Source organism: Planococcus citri, chromosome 3 (genome assembly GCF_950023065.1).
Source record: "Planococcus citri chromosome 3, ihPlaCitr1.1, whole genome shotgun sequence".
NCBI classification, from domain to species: Eukaryota; Metazoa; Arthropoda; class Insecta; order Hemiptera; family Pseudococcidae; genus Planococcus; species Planococcus citri.
This window is the reverse complement of record NC_088679.1, coordinates 21,925,467-21,941,496: the sequence shown is the minus strand read 5'-3', so window position 1 is coordinate 21,941,496 and position 16,030 is coordinate 21,925,467. Positions and strand designations below refer to the sequence as shown.

At 31.9% G+C, this 16,030-nt stretch overlaps 1 protein-coding gene and 1 long non-coding RNA gene across 2 annotated transcripts; both read right to left on the bottom strand.

Moving 5' to 3' along the window:
• Nucleotides 1-4,037: 4,037 nt before the first annotated feature.
• Nucleotides 4,038-8,824, bottom strand: LOC135841139 (uncharacterized). Its single transcript, XR_010557850.1, has 3 exons — nt 8,680-8,824; nt 8,221-8,289; nt 4,038-4,338 (listed from the first exon to the last, which is right to left on the bottom strand). It is a non-coding gene; the product is annotated as an uncharacterized LOC135841139 (long non-coding RNA).
• Nucleotides 8,825-11,970: 3,146 nt separating this feature from the next.
• Vps51 (vacuolar protein sorting 51) lies at nt 11,971-15,761 on the bottom strand. Its single transcript, XM_065356314.1, has 14 exons — nt 15,509-15,761; nt 15,296-15,430; nt 15,126-15,227; nt 14,925-15,044; nt 14,710-14,850; nt 14,491-14,637; nt 14,314-14,414; nt 14,039-14,239; nt 13,700-13,958; nt 13,420-13,632; nt 13,093-13,353; nt 12,798-13,028; nt 12,343-12,455; nt 11,971-12,263 (listed from the first exon to the last, which is right to left on the bottom strand). The coding sequence occupies exons 1-14, from the start codon at nt 15,584-15,586 to the stop codon at nt 12,155-12,157; spliced, it is 2,211 nt and encodes a 736-aa protein (XP_065212386.1). The 5' UTR covers nt 15,587-15,761; the 3' UTR covers nt 11,971-12,154.
• Between the last annotated feature and the right edge of the window lie 269 nt (nt 15,762-16,030).

Sequence of the window (16,030 nt, the reverse complement as noted above, 5' to 3'; positions counted from 1 at the left end):
TTAGAAAAAAGTCTTCAAAGTGAGGTCATTTATTTTTTTAAAGTGCTGTTTTGCCATTTTAGAGTAGTATAACTTGTGCAGTCCCTCGGTCACCCTCATCAAAATTCAAAAGTGGTGATTTGAGTTTCTGAACATGAATAGGTACCTGACCCATTGAATTTGAAATTCAAGATCAAGACCACTCTCACACTTGAGCCTGCCTCAGCCTTCTCAATGGCTGGGGGGCTCAAAATTTTTCTAGGTAGATACTTATACCATCTCATTTGAAGTAAACTTGCTCTCGTCTAATTTTTGTCCAAATCCCGGATATGTTTTTTTTTTACTCCACCCAATGTTTATGTATATGAATGCAAAAGTCTGTGCATATTCATAATTTGAAAAAACAAAGAAACCTAATTTTCGAATCAAGTTTAGATTGCTCAGGAATCGATAATGTGATTCATACGTCTAACAGGAACAAGATGTCTAAGAAAGCAAGTCCTGGTGTGTGGATATAACGATGCAGCAAATTTACCTATATTTTATAATGACGAATGAAAATTTTTTATAAATATTCTTCATGAAAGAAGGCAAAGCGAGATGAATAAGTTTTTTAAAAAGTGCCTAGATGGGCATAACGTTCACATACATAGGTACATAGTTAAGGTACCTACCTACTTTATGGTTGAATCAGTTACTCAGATAGGCAGCTGAATTCCTTGAAGTTCAAAATAATGAATAGTTGGTACTAACTACTTACTGTTCGTCTCCTAAGAATTTTTGTTTGTTGCAATTAATTATAATGTACAATAAGGTGTTCACTTGTTCATAAAGATGAAATACTAATGAAACGTAATATGGTACTTGTCACTATTTTTATTATTTAAACTTTAAAAATAGGAACTTAGATGATCAGAAAAATAGGTACAAAATTATTATTATTTTTTAAAAAAAAGAACAACAACAAACAACCAAAACAAAACAAAAAAATACAAAAATTCATAAGTAGGCAGTTACCTATATAATATGGTATCCATTCACAATTCCGATTTTAAAAAATCAAGTTCAAAAATACTTTCATTTTTCAATTTAAAAAAATGGATTTTTTTACAATTATTAATACAACTAATTAGTTCCATAAAGTTGCTGTGTCAGCACCGTTCTAATGTTAAGCACTAGAAATAGTAGGAGACCAGCAAACACTTCTATATTTCTGGTACTTAACAACAGAATAGGTGAGTAGACATTAACAAATCCTGTTGCGATCCTTTTTTCAAAAAACAATGTCAACTCGATATTGAATTTGAAAACCTGAAAATAAATAATTGAATTTATGAATTAAAAGTCTCGTAAAAATAAGCCAATGAAATTAAAACTAGAATGGAACATCACATTCGACAGTTTGTAAGCTTGTACACCTATATATGTAAGACCGGCATAATTTGCGTTAAATTTAGCAATAGTAGGTACCTATAGTGTTGGATTTTATAATGCGTTTCAAATTTAAAATACAATTCTAGGGTACCTTTTTTCTATGCCAATTAATACCTTCGTGATCATTGATCAATAACATGGAAACATGCAAAATTAATTTTAACAACTTTTTTTTCTTGAAAAAAAAAATACATAAGTACCTAATATAAAAAAGCCTATCTTCACTTATTGCTTCATTCATACTCAGCTCAAAACGAATCAGGCAAAAACATAAAAAAGCACATATTTCAAATTTGTTTAGGATGGATAAATTATATGTATTCCTACCTATCTAGCTAGCTATTTGTGAATCATGCTTCGTGATAATAAAAAAAAAATTATCTACTCCAGTGTACATATGTATACCTACTTAGCTTCAAATCCAACAGTACAATTCAACAACTAGATTTTTATACGTTCTATTAAATAAATAATATTCAATTTTTAATTAAAAAAATTTCAAGATATCTACACTTCAACTTGACCTTTTATTCCAAAATGAATTATTCGTACGGGGCAAACCTTTCCGTGACATTGCAATTTATTAAGTTTTTACTGTAGGCTTACCCAATTAACAAACATTGTTCAAATTAGTTGACCGATTTATTAAGAGGTCTTTCAACGGTAATGACGATTTAACATTGAAATAAGGGATTTCCAAAATAGCGCTATAGCTTAGCTTCGCACTATCATCGTGTAATTTTTCTCACATATCTTAACTAAACAGAAACTTGGTTAAAATTAGTTCGTCATTTTTGCTTTGAGATATAGACTTGCAAGCCCAGCGACGATAGGTTCTTGTTATTTCATATTCACATTTCAAAACACGTTTACCTATCTATATTATGTATCTTCGCAGGGAGGGATTTTCTTCAAAATAACGAAATAAATTTTGTATTTAATAAATTTCAATTTTCAATGGGCATATCTTTCTATGGTGGTATCACTGTTAACAATAATGCATTGTTGCAATTTTAAATAAATATGATACAAGTAGGTATTTAAACGTAAAAAATTCAATTTTTTTTTTGTGGCAAAAATCAACTAATTTCGTAGATTATGAAATCAAATAAGTCTATAAGCTTCATTATTTTCTGGCAATATCGGATAGAATTTTGTTTCAAAATACAAAACCTACTTACACGTCTTTGTACTGCGTTAATCGAGTATTTCACTATAATAACAAGACTATGGTAGTCAATTAAATTCGCACAAATATAACCATTGATATAACGATCCGTATTTACTGATCAAAGATCTGTTACAATTATATTGATACCAATTAATTCGTACGTTCGATTGGTATATGTATTTATGTATTTTTATCGTTCACTCAAATTCGAATATATTATCAAAAAAAAAAAAATGAAATTTTAATAACGAAAAAAAAAAATTCAAATATAAAATAACCGGAAATTTTTCACCGCGTGTATTCAAAAAAATAAATAATTATTCAATACTTAACTGTTCACTTACAAAAACTATGTACTAGGTGTCTGTATATTATACAGTTTTATAAAACCACACTATCGAAAAATTTACCATAGACGCATCCACAACAAGCACGCTTCATACTGAATCAAAATGGACAGTGATCATCTATGTTTTCCATTTACAGTAGTTAAAAGAATATTCAATAAAAATGTAACTGGGAGGCACAGGATGAATTAATCCCAAACTAGGGATTCTCAAATAAGTATACCGCTACGTATTCATAAACTGTACCCGCAGATTCGAAAAATACTGGAATTTTTTTTTCTAATGTTCTGTTTCGTGTAGGATCAGATGGTATGCTGGAAATGTATCTACCTATACATTGGAAATATTTACCTATATGTACTAGCGATATTTTCCCTAGGTAAAAACGTTGTTTCACATGGATTCATTTGAATATTTCTAAATGCACGAGCACACTGATGTACTTTTTTTTTGTCAGCTTCATTTGTATTTCAAAACACGAACGGTAAATTTGTATTTAAAGGTATTTTCATTCTACGTTAATATGCGAATTCATTATAGAAAACTTTACTCTCTCTTTGCTTTATATTTCGGAATTCTTTTATTTCATTTGAACTATAGGTATATAGCGATGTATTAGTTTTTGTTCACGTAGGTAATATGTGAAGATGAGTACATATATTGGAAAAAATGAACATAGGTATATACCTATAGGTAAGAGGCACACGTACTTCTACCTTTAGATTACTCATATTTTATGGTGTATTTCAATTCATTTCAGAAATGAAAACGTAGCGACTAGCGAGCATTTTCTCACACTATAGATAGGTACTTGTTCAACACGTATTAATTCGTTCATAATTCTTCTCAACAGACGTTACATACACCGATTTTAATCTTGCTGACGGAAACGTTTAATTGAAGGTAAACAAAGAAAATGCCGAAAGTTTTCTAACGTATTTGAAATTCGCAACGATCAGTATTCAATACGAATCTCAGTTTTGAATTTTATTCGCAACGTACTAACACGTACCTATCGTAGATGTAGAAAAGGTTTTCAAAGTCAATATTTGATCAGGCGTTACGTATAGACAACTTCTTCAACATGTAATAAAAACCACGTCATCGAAATTTGTTTGATTTTATTGGATTTATTTTTCGATACACAGTGATTCTTAAACTAGATAGATTAAAACTCGAAATTCGAGATACCTCTACTTACATTCATTCGTATAAATACCTACTTAATTAACAATTAAATAATTACGAAGATGATTTCGGTTGGTGTCAGTTACCGGAGTAATAAGTAGTAGAACACAGGTGATAATTAAAATCAATTCACCATTGGCGCTACTACTTAGAATTCTGATAACTTCGGAATTCATCTTTCTTGACAATGAAATGTTCGCTTCGGTTTGACGTTCGCACCTAAGACAAAATCAACGATGGGATTAGTTTAATATGACGAATTATACATTGTACACATATAGACCCGCATAATATCGCAGAAAAAATTACATTAAATGATTTACGACACGTTTCCAGTATAGTACGCGTGAAAGAGATATTTTGTGGAGTAAATTGGTAAGATATGGGGTGGTTGTTGTATACAATATATTTCCTCATATAAGAATAGGTACTCAAAAAGGGATTAATTTTAGGGCAATAAAACTAAAAAATATTTTCGCACAGAAGAGCAATCATAAATTAAAGCTGAAGTTCGAACAAAATCGTACATGTTCTTTTAAAAGCTAGGTAGAGGTACCTATTTAACATCTATGATTTCATATCAACGCCATTTCTGATGCAATATTTTCTTCGATCAAATTTCTCTTTGAAAACTGAACGATTTAAAATATAAAATTCTTATAGATTATATTTTTTGAAATTTGTAAATTTATTTATTCGTCGTTTGACGAAAATAAAACGCATATATGGCGGTATATCCGGTAACCGCGAACGATGGATGTTGAAGTTACATATACAGGAAGTATATACTTAAGCCTACATTGTTGATTTAATCGTCCAACAACTGACTTCAATTCACAAAGCTAAAAAAGTAATAATACTCTTCTTAACAACGGAATATACACGCGCACCACAAGTTTCCACAATTAACCGACACGACAGTCTCCCTGTACCTCTAAATCTTTCAACATCGTCTCGTCGACCTGAATCAATTGCTATTTATTAAATGCAATTTAAAACATGTCGTTAAGTACATTGCACTCGGAAATACCTTCTTTCAGGTTCAATTTCAAGAATTAAAACATTGCGCTTGTTTAAAATGTATCTATATGAGTTTGGTTTTTCTATTTTTCATTTCAATCATACCGATGATTTCGTGAAGTTGAAATTTTCGGCCAAGATAATGCGCTACAGCGAGTCTGAAAAACAAAGTGATACAGTACATCGTGATCTCAGGCGTGTAATTTGTGAGTACCGCATTGGAAATTTTATGCTGCCTAATTGATCTTATAGTGTTCCTATTATGACCTTCAATTTTCATTTCCGGTATGTTGAAGCCCCTTTTAATATGCATCCGAGTGCATGTAATGTAGTATGTATGCTTTGATGATACCCAGTATACCTACCTATAGAGACTCTTTTGACAAAACGAGTTTATAATACGAGTAAACGAATGCATTGTTGAATTTGAATAACACAATCTTTGAATGTGATCAATTTTGTATCAAATATTTTTTTTAATCGTACAATTTCATAAAACAGTAACATTTTGAGTGAAAAATAACATATATTCTCTACTTAAGTATTGCCTATATAAAAGCCATAGATCACACATTGGCTTTAAAAGTCACATCAATCGAAAGTAGAGAGAATTTCGTATTTTTCGAACACCTTATTATCGAAAAATAAATCAATTTGTGGGCGAATTTCTTCTAGGAAATTGCAATTTTACCCCCAAATCCAAGAGTGTCCGAAATTGGCCATCTTGAAAAATAAAGAACAAAATTTCATCAAATTGACCCAACTTTGAGCAGTTCTGAAACCTCCCATGAAATTTTTAAATGTTCAAATTTCAGCAAAATTTTACTCGAGAAAGTTGCAAAGCTAAAATTTACTTTAAACCCTAATTTCAACACGCTGAGTATGCTGGAAGTGGTTTCAATCTGCTCTAAAGCCTCAAGCGATATTTTGAAAATTTCAGATTTTCACAATACCATAAAAACTGTGCAAAATAACGTTAAAAATAGCCTGTATAAACACGATGGTTGCTTTGTTAGCGACTTGACTTGTAAAATTACACACCATTTAGTTCACTTCAACAGATTTTAAATTTTTTAGAGAATTGAAAATTTCCAAAAAATTATTCGTGGCTCAAAAATGGACTAAAATCATTTTCAGTTGACTCGGCGTGTTGAAATTAGGGTACAAGGTAGGTAAATTTTAGCTTTGCAAACCTTCGTAGGAAAAATTTTGAGGAAATTTTAACATTCGAAAATTTGCTGGAGGCTCCAGAACTGCTCAAAACGGTTCGAAACTGTTTCCATTGAATTCGGGGAGTCGAAAATAGGGTACAACCAAATTTCAAATTTCTAGGACAATTTGGTCAAATTTTGATATTTTTGACACAGATTTGATTTTTAAAAATTTACTAAAAATCGAAAATTGCACTTTAGCACTTGAAATTTGGCTCATGATGTATTTTTATATGCTCTGCAGCTGTTTCAATTCAGGTTTGTCCGATTACAAACTTTTTCAGCCAGTTTGCCAGTTTGGATACCCTCCTTTAATGAGACGATTTCAGACCCGGGAGCCACTTTTGGATAAAGCAGAAATACGTATGCTAATCCTGATCACCAAAAACATTCGGTCTATTTACCATAATTTACGTAATGTAGGTAAACGTATATTATCAAAAAAAAAAAAAAAAAAATTGAAAAAAAAAATAGAATAGACAAGTACCTAATTATAATTTGAACTTTTCACCTCTCTTAACAACATTCTTCTTGAGAAAATGACAAAGTTTTTGAAAAGTTCTAGTTCAGAATTCAACATGGTATAAAATTGTTTGGGTTACAAGTGCAGCTATTTTCGATGAGTGCAATACTATCGAACCTTCCCTTGAAAATTATAAAATTTGGCCAAATCTCTACTTGGCTCTTAATTTTTTCAGTGACCAGATTTGGCCTTTGGGCACTTTATTACCTCATTATTTGAAAATTGAAATCTTTGCACCAAGTCGAGTACACATGGCAACATAGCTCATTAGATAACGCAAAAAATGATTTTAAATTTTGTGCATTAGTTTTATGATCCTATCTATCGATAAACAATTTGAAAAAACAAATGAATACGAGTAAAAAAAAAAAATACTAAGTAACAAATTTCCAACACAGACAAAATAGGTACATATTAGGTACTAAGTATGCCGATCCATTGCATAGGTACTTTCAACTTTCGAGCACTATTATACGTATTGAATTGAGGTCATCCGAATGACAATTGTTCCCAAAGATGAGTAATATTTGCACCGGTATTATTTCGAATTAATTCTGCGTGTATAGTTTCTTTCCAAATTACCTATCCAAGGTGATACTTTCGTCAGCAAATAGTATATCGGCAACGAAACTATCAAAATTTGGAAAGAATATCACTACATTGACAGGTCAAAATCGAAAACGAATGCATTTAGGTAGTGGTTAGGTAGGTATTAGCTACAGTTATTTATAAAACAATGTAAGTTTGATACCATACGTACGTATTGCGACTAACAACGTTGAAATTTTAATCAAATAAAAAAAGTTTGTTTGAAGTAGAGGTAAGCTTAAATGGTTGTTTTCAACATTAGAGAAAACCGATGTTGCCAAATGTACGTTTATGATTCAATTTGATGAATAAGTTCAGAAAAAATTATCGCTACGTTAGGCTGTTCAGGTATACCTATAAACTGAGCGCAACAAAACTATTTCTAATTACAGCTAAAATAAGCATAGTAAAACGAAAGGGAATCATTTTTAAGCACACTTCGATAGACGAGTAATAAAATAAAGGCACAAGAAATGTAATGCAACGATTCAGATGCTTACATAGTCAGCATGTTCAAAGAATTATGCCCCTTTTACTCCTCAAAAGCGAATGGTGATTTTGGGATTTTTAGTAAAAATAATGTTTAGTCGATACGACTTGCTTTTAAATCGATGATTTTGAAGTTTTTACAGTTGAAATTCGAAATGCAGTAAGGCGTAACTTATACGCTTTTGTAATTTCTATCTACCATACCTAATTAGGTACCTACATAATAATACTTGATTATACTATAATAATAATGGATTAATTTCGAATTACTTTCACAAAATATTATTATCCACTGATTATTTGATGAAGTTGAATTCAATTCACAGGAGTCGAACATTCCTATATTAGACATCAATGAAAATGAAAAATGGACATGAGTGGATACCTGTACGATAAGGATAAATTATAATAAACCATCTACCTCCCTAACTTAACACACACCTCACAACAAGTGAATTTTTATAAAACATATTTGCTAAAAGTAAAATTTCATCGACCAAACTCATAAACTATAAAGAAGTATGGGTAAAATACTCAATTTCTGAATCATCGCACGCATTTCCAAAAAAAAATTCATCAAAAGCTCGATTAAAATCACACTGACACATCTCACTGTTTTTGAAAATCGATTAATTAAATCCAATACGATCGAATTATCAAATTCACCGTCACCACTTCGATTGAGAAGTACTTATATATCGAAAGAGAACTAGTACTAAGTATACTTACGAAAAGCATCGTCGAATTAGTTGTATTCTTGTATGTTGAGAAAGAAGCAGGTACAGATGACAGAAAAAGTGCGATACTTGAACAAAAATGTGAAACAACCCACACTATGGAACTGAGAATATGTAGTATTCTATGCTCTTCACCCCTCTTCATATACCTGTACGACGAACAATACATCATTAATTAACATATGTTTTGAAATTTTAAAACTCAGGTGTTTGGTTTATTGCAGGTCCCAAATGTCTGGTTGCTCCCGAATATCATAGTAACATATACATCATTATGTACCCTTCACACCTCCGACGTACCACGATGGAAACTTCAGTTCGGTTATAGTGTAAATTCATCTGTTTACAGTCATTTTTACGCATTAATTGTCATCTTTGTCGCACGATCACTCTTGCAGCGTGTATTCTCCCCTGTTTCCTTTTCATACTAAGTACGAGTATTTGATAGTTTACCTCCAAGATGTACACGAACGCTGGAACTGGAAATAAACTGTAAAAAAAAAAAAACGAAGTACCTGAATAATCATCGAAGCAAAAGCAAACGTAATAAATAAAATGTCGAAATTATGCGAACACGCTCTCCTTTCACTTATAAAAGATGATTAGAGATTATCCTTGCTGGTATCTGCTCAAAATTATACACATATATGCTGATTCAACAGAATCTACAGGGTGTTATTGTGGTATTTCACTTCGATTTCTTCAATTCGACAATTATGTTAACCAACTCTTGATGAAATTTGATTCTTCAGACACGGTTTGGCACTGAAGTTGATACCGCGTGTACCTGCAAACACATCGTTATTGAAAAAATTACCTGACTTTTGCGTAATTTATACAGTGTACATCGAAAATATTATAGTTTACAATACTCTACCAGCAAGATGAATTAAATTACAACTAAACACGAGCAACGCAAAGGTATAAGTTGAATCGCAAATCCGCAATTCAGAAATTCCACGAAGCCATTTCGCATTTCGCAGGAATAAATCTGAATTCTGATCCGATCCGATAACCCAGTGATAAGGATAAGAAAGGCACGAAGAGAATTATTAAGGAACAAGTTATGCAATTTTATTAGCATGCTTGCATTTGAGTTGCAGTTTTGTACTTTTATTTGGCAATCTGTAAATTACGTCGCTTGTGAAATGAAATTTTGAAAGAATGATGATTTTTTTCATCAAAAATAAAATCCCTTGAATTTGAACGAAAGATGATTTCTTTCTAAAATCTCATCATTTGTAGTTCTACCTATGAAAATGGCCATTAGCCACACTTTTAGAAAAATGAAAATATTAATATTCTTTGGTTCTATTCTATTCTATGTTTTTGCTTATGGAAATCGAAAATAAAAAACATGAAAAAGCTTAGTTTTTTTCAGAAAATAATGCAGGCGAAAATGATCAGATATGATCAGGTCAAACAGGTCTAATCTGGTCACATAGATAACCTATCTATAAAAACTCATCTGATTAAATTTGGTCAGATTTGATCGACTCCGGAGACTGTTCAGTGGCCGAATCTGATCTGCAGACAAAATTTGGAACCGCTCATAGCTAAATCGAAGGAACGTGCAAAAGTACATCATCAGCCAAGATTTCAGAGACTAAAGTGCATTATTCGATTTTTGGTGAATGTTTAAAAATCAAATCTGGGCTAAAAAATAAAAAAAAAACAAAATGTTACCAAAATTGATCTGGAACACTGAAATTTGATATGTGTCCTATCTTAGATTCTCCGAATTGAACGGAAACGATTTCGAACCATTTCAAGCAGTTCTGTAGCCTCCAGCAAATTTTTGAATGTTCAAATTTCCTCAAAATTTTACCTATGTAGGTTATTACGAATAAGCCAAAACTTACCTTCTATCCTGATTTCAACACACCGAGTTAACTAGAAATGCCGAAATGGTTTTAGGCCGATTTGGAGTTTCCAAGAATTTTTTGAAATTTCAATTCTCCCAAAAATGTAATAAAATCTAACGAAATGAACTTGAACACCTACATGGACATGTTTAATCAATTGACCGATTACTCATCATTCTTCCAAAATCAGTTTCCGTTAGTTCAGAACTATAGATAAATAGTTCAAATTTTCAAATATGAAATCGCTGAAGAAATATACGAATACGATTGCCAAACTGGTGGAAACCGATCACTATTTTAAAAAATTTTAGCTGTGCAATTCAGCTTCCCAGGTTAATTTGGTAAAATTTCGTTCTTTCAGGTGGCCACTTTTGAATTTTTGCAATTTTAAAATTACCACCTTTGTGGGAAAAATTGCAACTTTCAAAGGTGTTTAAAAGATGCGAAATTCTGTTTACCTACTTTCAAAATATATAATTTTGAAGTCAGTTAGTGTCGTTTATGTCTGTCCAGGCTGCAAAGCTTTTATTATAGGTAAAAAAAAACTTGGCTGCATTTGGGTACTTTTCCTTACAAGTTCAATCTTTTAGACTGCTACATGGGTATATTTTATTTGAACGGAATGGATATAATGCTTGCATCAGATTAATCTAGGTTGGGCTCGGCAATTATTCATTTCTCACAAGTTCTTTGACTGGATTAATCTGCTCCAATTTTTTCCATAAGTACTTTACATTCGCGTAGGTATTAGGTTCTTAGAACATTTTCAATAGGTAGCGACATCGAAAATTTGTCAGGTTTGTTTATTTATCGCGTTGTTTTCCCCATTTACCTAGTTTCTCAAAAAACTGTAATGCCATATGTGAAACGTAGTACGCCAGTTGTTAATTATTACGAAAACCATACAATATCGGCACATTAAAGAATCTAGTTCTTCGCGTTTTGCGAATTGAACGTAGTACATATAATGTACACGAACGAGGGGTTCTCAAAACTGTAATAAGAAAAAAGACGTTGCTGTTTGATCCATGTATCTCCAGAGCGCAGACCATCAGTTTCTTTTGTTAAATAATTAAACAAAACAACTGATGTAGGAATTCAGATAATTACAAGAATTTGGAATAATAAATCATGCCTTTACAATTATCCCTACCTATCTTTGTGTTGCAGACACGATAACTAAGATTGTAACACCTACTCACTTTTTTTTAATGAAGTAATGTGAAGTGGTGATCATTTATACAACGTGGAGTTCATGTTTCGATTAAAGCACTCGGCGTTTCGAATTCATTTTTAGAACTTCGAAACGTGCAATGACTCGCCAGTCACCATTGACATCATTAATTGAATTAAATATTTAGCTGTCTGACTAAATGTATTGCATTATTACATCATTTTACGAAAATTACAATCGAACGAATGTGAATTACCTATTTATTGCACCAATATAATACTTATGAAATCTTATTCTTTTAATCACATACTCATTTCATTTCAAATCTCAATCTAACAAAATTTAAGACAATATTATCTCATTAAAAAAATAATCACAATAAATAACGAAGTTTAAAGGTATGCGATACGTTTTCAACGCGTTGAAATTTAACCCCTTTCGCATATGATCTCAATTACGCTAGGTTCCATCAAAACTGGATCGAGACATCTTTGAACAGCACTTCCCAAAATATCATCCAGCAAGAAATTAATCAAGCTGAAAACAAAAAACGAATAAGAATAACTTGGCGATGAAATGAACAACTGTTTTTAAAGTGAAGGTAAAATGTAAGTACTTCTCATCGTGCAAGAATCGCCACAGATATAACTGCAGATAATGAGTATCAACTTGAACTTGTTGTAGACCATATCTGCTAAATGTTTTCAAACGAACGCATTCCAGTAATGTCTAAGACATACAAATGAACATCGTAAGTAAGTATCGGGGATTTCGAAATGAAAAATTGAACGATTTTCGAAAATCCATCAGAAAAATACATATAGAGTACGTCGAAATGTTCCTATCATAAAGTAGAAGGTGAATTGAACACCTGTTGTCATAATTGTTGAAGACGTAAAATGGTATGACAAATGTTCACTTGCAGTAGGTTACAGTAAAAATGTAGCAATTACTGTTGTTTTAACACAAGGTCACAGCGAGCTGAATTTTTCGAATCAATTTTTATTGCGACGTGATGGTAAAATTCCCTACGAAATGTGAAATACTAAAACCCAACTACATATAATTTACCTTCAAACTTATTTTAATTATTCCAGTCATTATGGATACTTTGGAAAACTGAACAGGGGCGAAGATATCGATACGCTCTGAGAACAATTTATTTATAACGTTAATGGAATGCGTCGATGCCGGCGTATACGATGACCAGTTACTTATGCTGCGATGATGTCTAGATTGCGTTTTACGACTAGAATCGCTGCTTCGGTCAGCTTTTGCGCCTTCTTCAAAAAGTACACCAACCTGTAATTGATCTCAGTTAATACGGAGATTTATTAAAATACAAAATTTATCGACGCGTACCAACCTGCGCATCTGTATTAGTTAGTTCTTCGATAACTCGTTTCATTACAGGTCGAACCATTCTGGGCTCCATGCCATGTAGCCAATCTCTAGTTTCGACTGATTTACGTAACATTTGAGATATAGATAAGCCTTGCATTTTTACAAAATGGTTAATTAAACGCTGAGCAACAGCGTACATCTCTGTACATAGTTCGGTTTCCGTGCTGAGTTGCACAGTTTTGTAGAATTCATCGATATGGAACCATTTATCGACTAGATCGAGCTGTAATAATAACTATTAGAATTTGAACGGAAAAAACAACCCGTAGCTTAGGTATGAAAATATTACCAATGAATGAATTGCTTGCGAGTGATACTGCAAACTAACTTTACTCAAGATGAATAATAATTGTTGGGGGATAGCAGTTTCTGTGAATGAATTTATCGTAGCGATTAAATGATGTAAAAAACTAACGACCAAACCTTCTCTGACACTATCAACGCAGAATGATTCTCTAAAATTATTCTTCGACGAAAATAATAATTCCGGTTGCAAGAAAACCTGCAGAAGAAAAAAGTCTCAAGTAGAGGAAGAGCTAGAATTAAAAAACAAACGATGACAACCTTACCATTAAATCTTGTAAAATGCCTTTGATTTTTTCAATCACGTTGGTCACCAAGCATGTCAAAAATTCTGAAAAAAGGCTCTCGTAGGTCCTTTCCGAAGACGAATTCGATTCTGTTTTTACATTAGGGGCTAGTAATGATTTAGATGTAGCCAAGGTTTGCTTAACATTAGCTATCGATTCGCTGAAATAAATCTTTAAAGCATTCAGATGCAATCTGCATTGCCTTCTAGCTGCTTTAATAACGATTTCCGTTCCAGCGCTGAAAAAAAAAAGTATAAAGAAAGGTAAAACGGATGTGGCACCGTAAATAATTCTGTAACCAATTAAGTTTCGACTTACGAGGCGAAATTGGAATGTGGAGTGAGCACGTTCGCAGTTTGCAATTTTCTACAGAATTTATCCAGTGCTTTAACAATAATAGCACTATCATCTGCCTCTTTTTCGGATTCAATTCGATTTTGAATTACTACAAAATACTGATCCATGTTTTCAGCAACGACATCGTCACATTTTGTTGTTAGAATTTTAGATATATCTTCACTGCAATGTACGAAAAAAATATATCATTTTTCACGAATAAAATTATTCTGGTTAGTAGGTACTGAAATACTTACAAAGAACAATTTTTCAAGAATAAATCGTTATACGTGGCAACAGTGATACATAATTCATTCAAGAATCCGCTGCTTCCTGAATCTACAAATTCTAGCATGTCCTAAGAATGAAAATACTTTAGAATTCTACAAAACAGAACGAAGTCATAAAAGTCATAATTGAAATCGAGTTATTACTTGGCAATCTGAAAACTGTCCCAAATCATCCAAATGTTTTTTAAGACGGATATTCGCCTGTTCTAAAAATTCCGAAGATAGATCTTCAATAGGCTCGTCTAATTCCATCAGAAGTTGTACACAATTTGTCAATTCTTTGGTAGAAACCTAGCAACATTATTTTTAAATTGAAACAACTGGATGCATATTTTCACGATTCGATAGAAAATTAATACTTACATCCGACGAAGTCAATTTTCGATGTAGTTTGGTTCGTAATTCAATCACAGTTTTATCGCAGTCTTCTCTAATACCTCTGAACGAATCTAAATCTCCATATTGAATAAGGACTTGTTGAGCTTGCTTATAATCTTCTACTGCCTGAAATTAAGGGGATCACAATAATAAACATCGAATAGAATTCAACCGTTTTGAAAAGTATCTTAAAAAGTTACTTTTCTGAAATTATTCTCTTGAACTTGATTTTTCAATTGATTGGGCAATTTGAAAAGAAACTGGAGTCTTTTCAGCATATCGTGTTTGGAACATAGATCAGAAACTTGTTTTCGAGTACCCTGTAAAATGATTTGGCAGCGGTTGGTTTTACTTTTACTCAGGATGTGATGGAACGTACTTATATAGAATTATTCATTTACTTGTAACGTAGAAGATATTTGATCAGAGAAAGATGTTATCGAGTTCATATTAGTTGTCAACAATTCCATCTCGTTCTCCATTTTCTTAAAATCAGTTTTCATCTGAAAAAAATCACAGGCTCAGAGATTGCTGAAAGAGAAATAAAAGTACTCAAACGACGAAGTTATACCTTCTTGATGGTTTCAGTAGCTGAGATAAATTTATTGTAGTTTTCATACACCAACGTCTGCATATCCGAATGTAGTGTTGAAGCAGCTCTCACGATCTCATTTTCTTTATCCATCAACTGTTTTAGGCTGCATTCCTAAATAGGTGCAACAAGAAGAAGGTCTATTAGGTAATATGTATATAAAATATATAGTACAGTTGATGAAATTCATACTTTGAGCAGTTTCTTATAATAGAGGTCTACGTTGAAATTTGGATCGTTGATATTGTAACAGCTGGAATTATCCATCATTAGGAGCAATTGGGACTAATTAATTCAAAAGAAGGAAGTATGGATAGCTCATTTTCACAGACTGATGTTTTTCAACGATTCTAATCATAATATTTAAAATTTAAATTGAAGAAATCATTGATGAACATGAATAAAAAAATAAAATTGTTGTGACAAATTTTTTTTTCAATCATCAATCTTATCAAAAAATTTGTCAACAAAACAAAAATTTTGATAAGCGAACTTTCATGAAAAATGCCTCGACAAATTCAACTTTGAAACCACAAAATCATAAAAATGACTTTCAACCGAATTCGTAAAATTGAAAAAACTTGTTCAAAAATGTGCACTTTTTCGAGAGTTTGTGAATTTTTACGAGCTAAAAGAAAAATTCTCATTAATTGTAATGCTTTTTACGGATATTAATTAATGAGTATTAGATTAAAGTGAAATATATTACAAAAA

What these genes read in the sequence shown, in the direction of transcription:
- Vps51 (XM_065356314.1), bottom strand. Translation starts at nt 15,586, where the DNA reads ATGATGGATAATTCCAGCTGTTACAATATCAACGATCCAAATTTCAAC. An exon ending in AAATATCTTCTACGTTACAA is followed by an intron (nt 15,045 to 15,125) that starts GTAAATGAATAA and finishes ATCATTTTACAG; the next exon opens with GGTACTCGAAAACAAGTTTC. An exon ending in GCATTTTACAAGATTTAATG is followed by an intron (nt 13,633 to 13,699) that starts GTAAGGTTGTCA and finishes TTTCTTCTGCAG; the next exon opens with GTTTTCTTGCAACCGGAATT.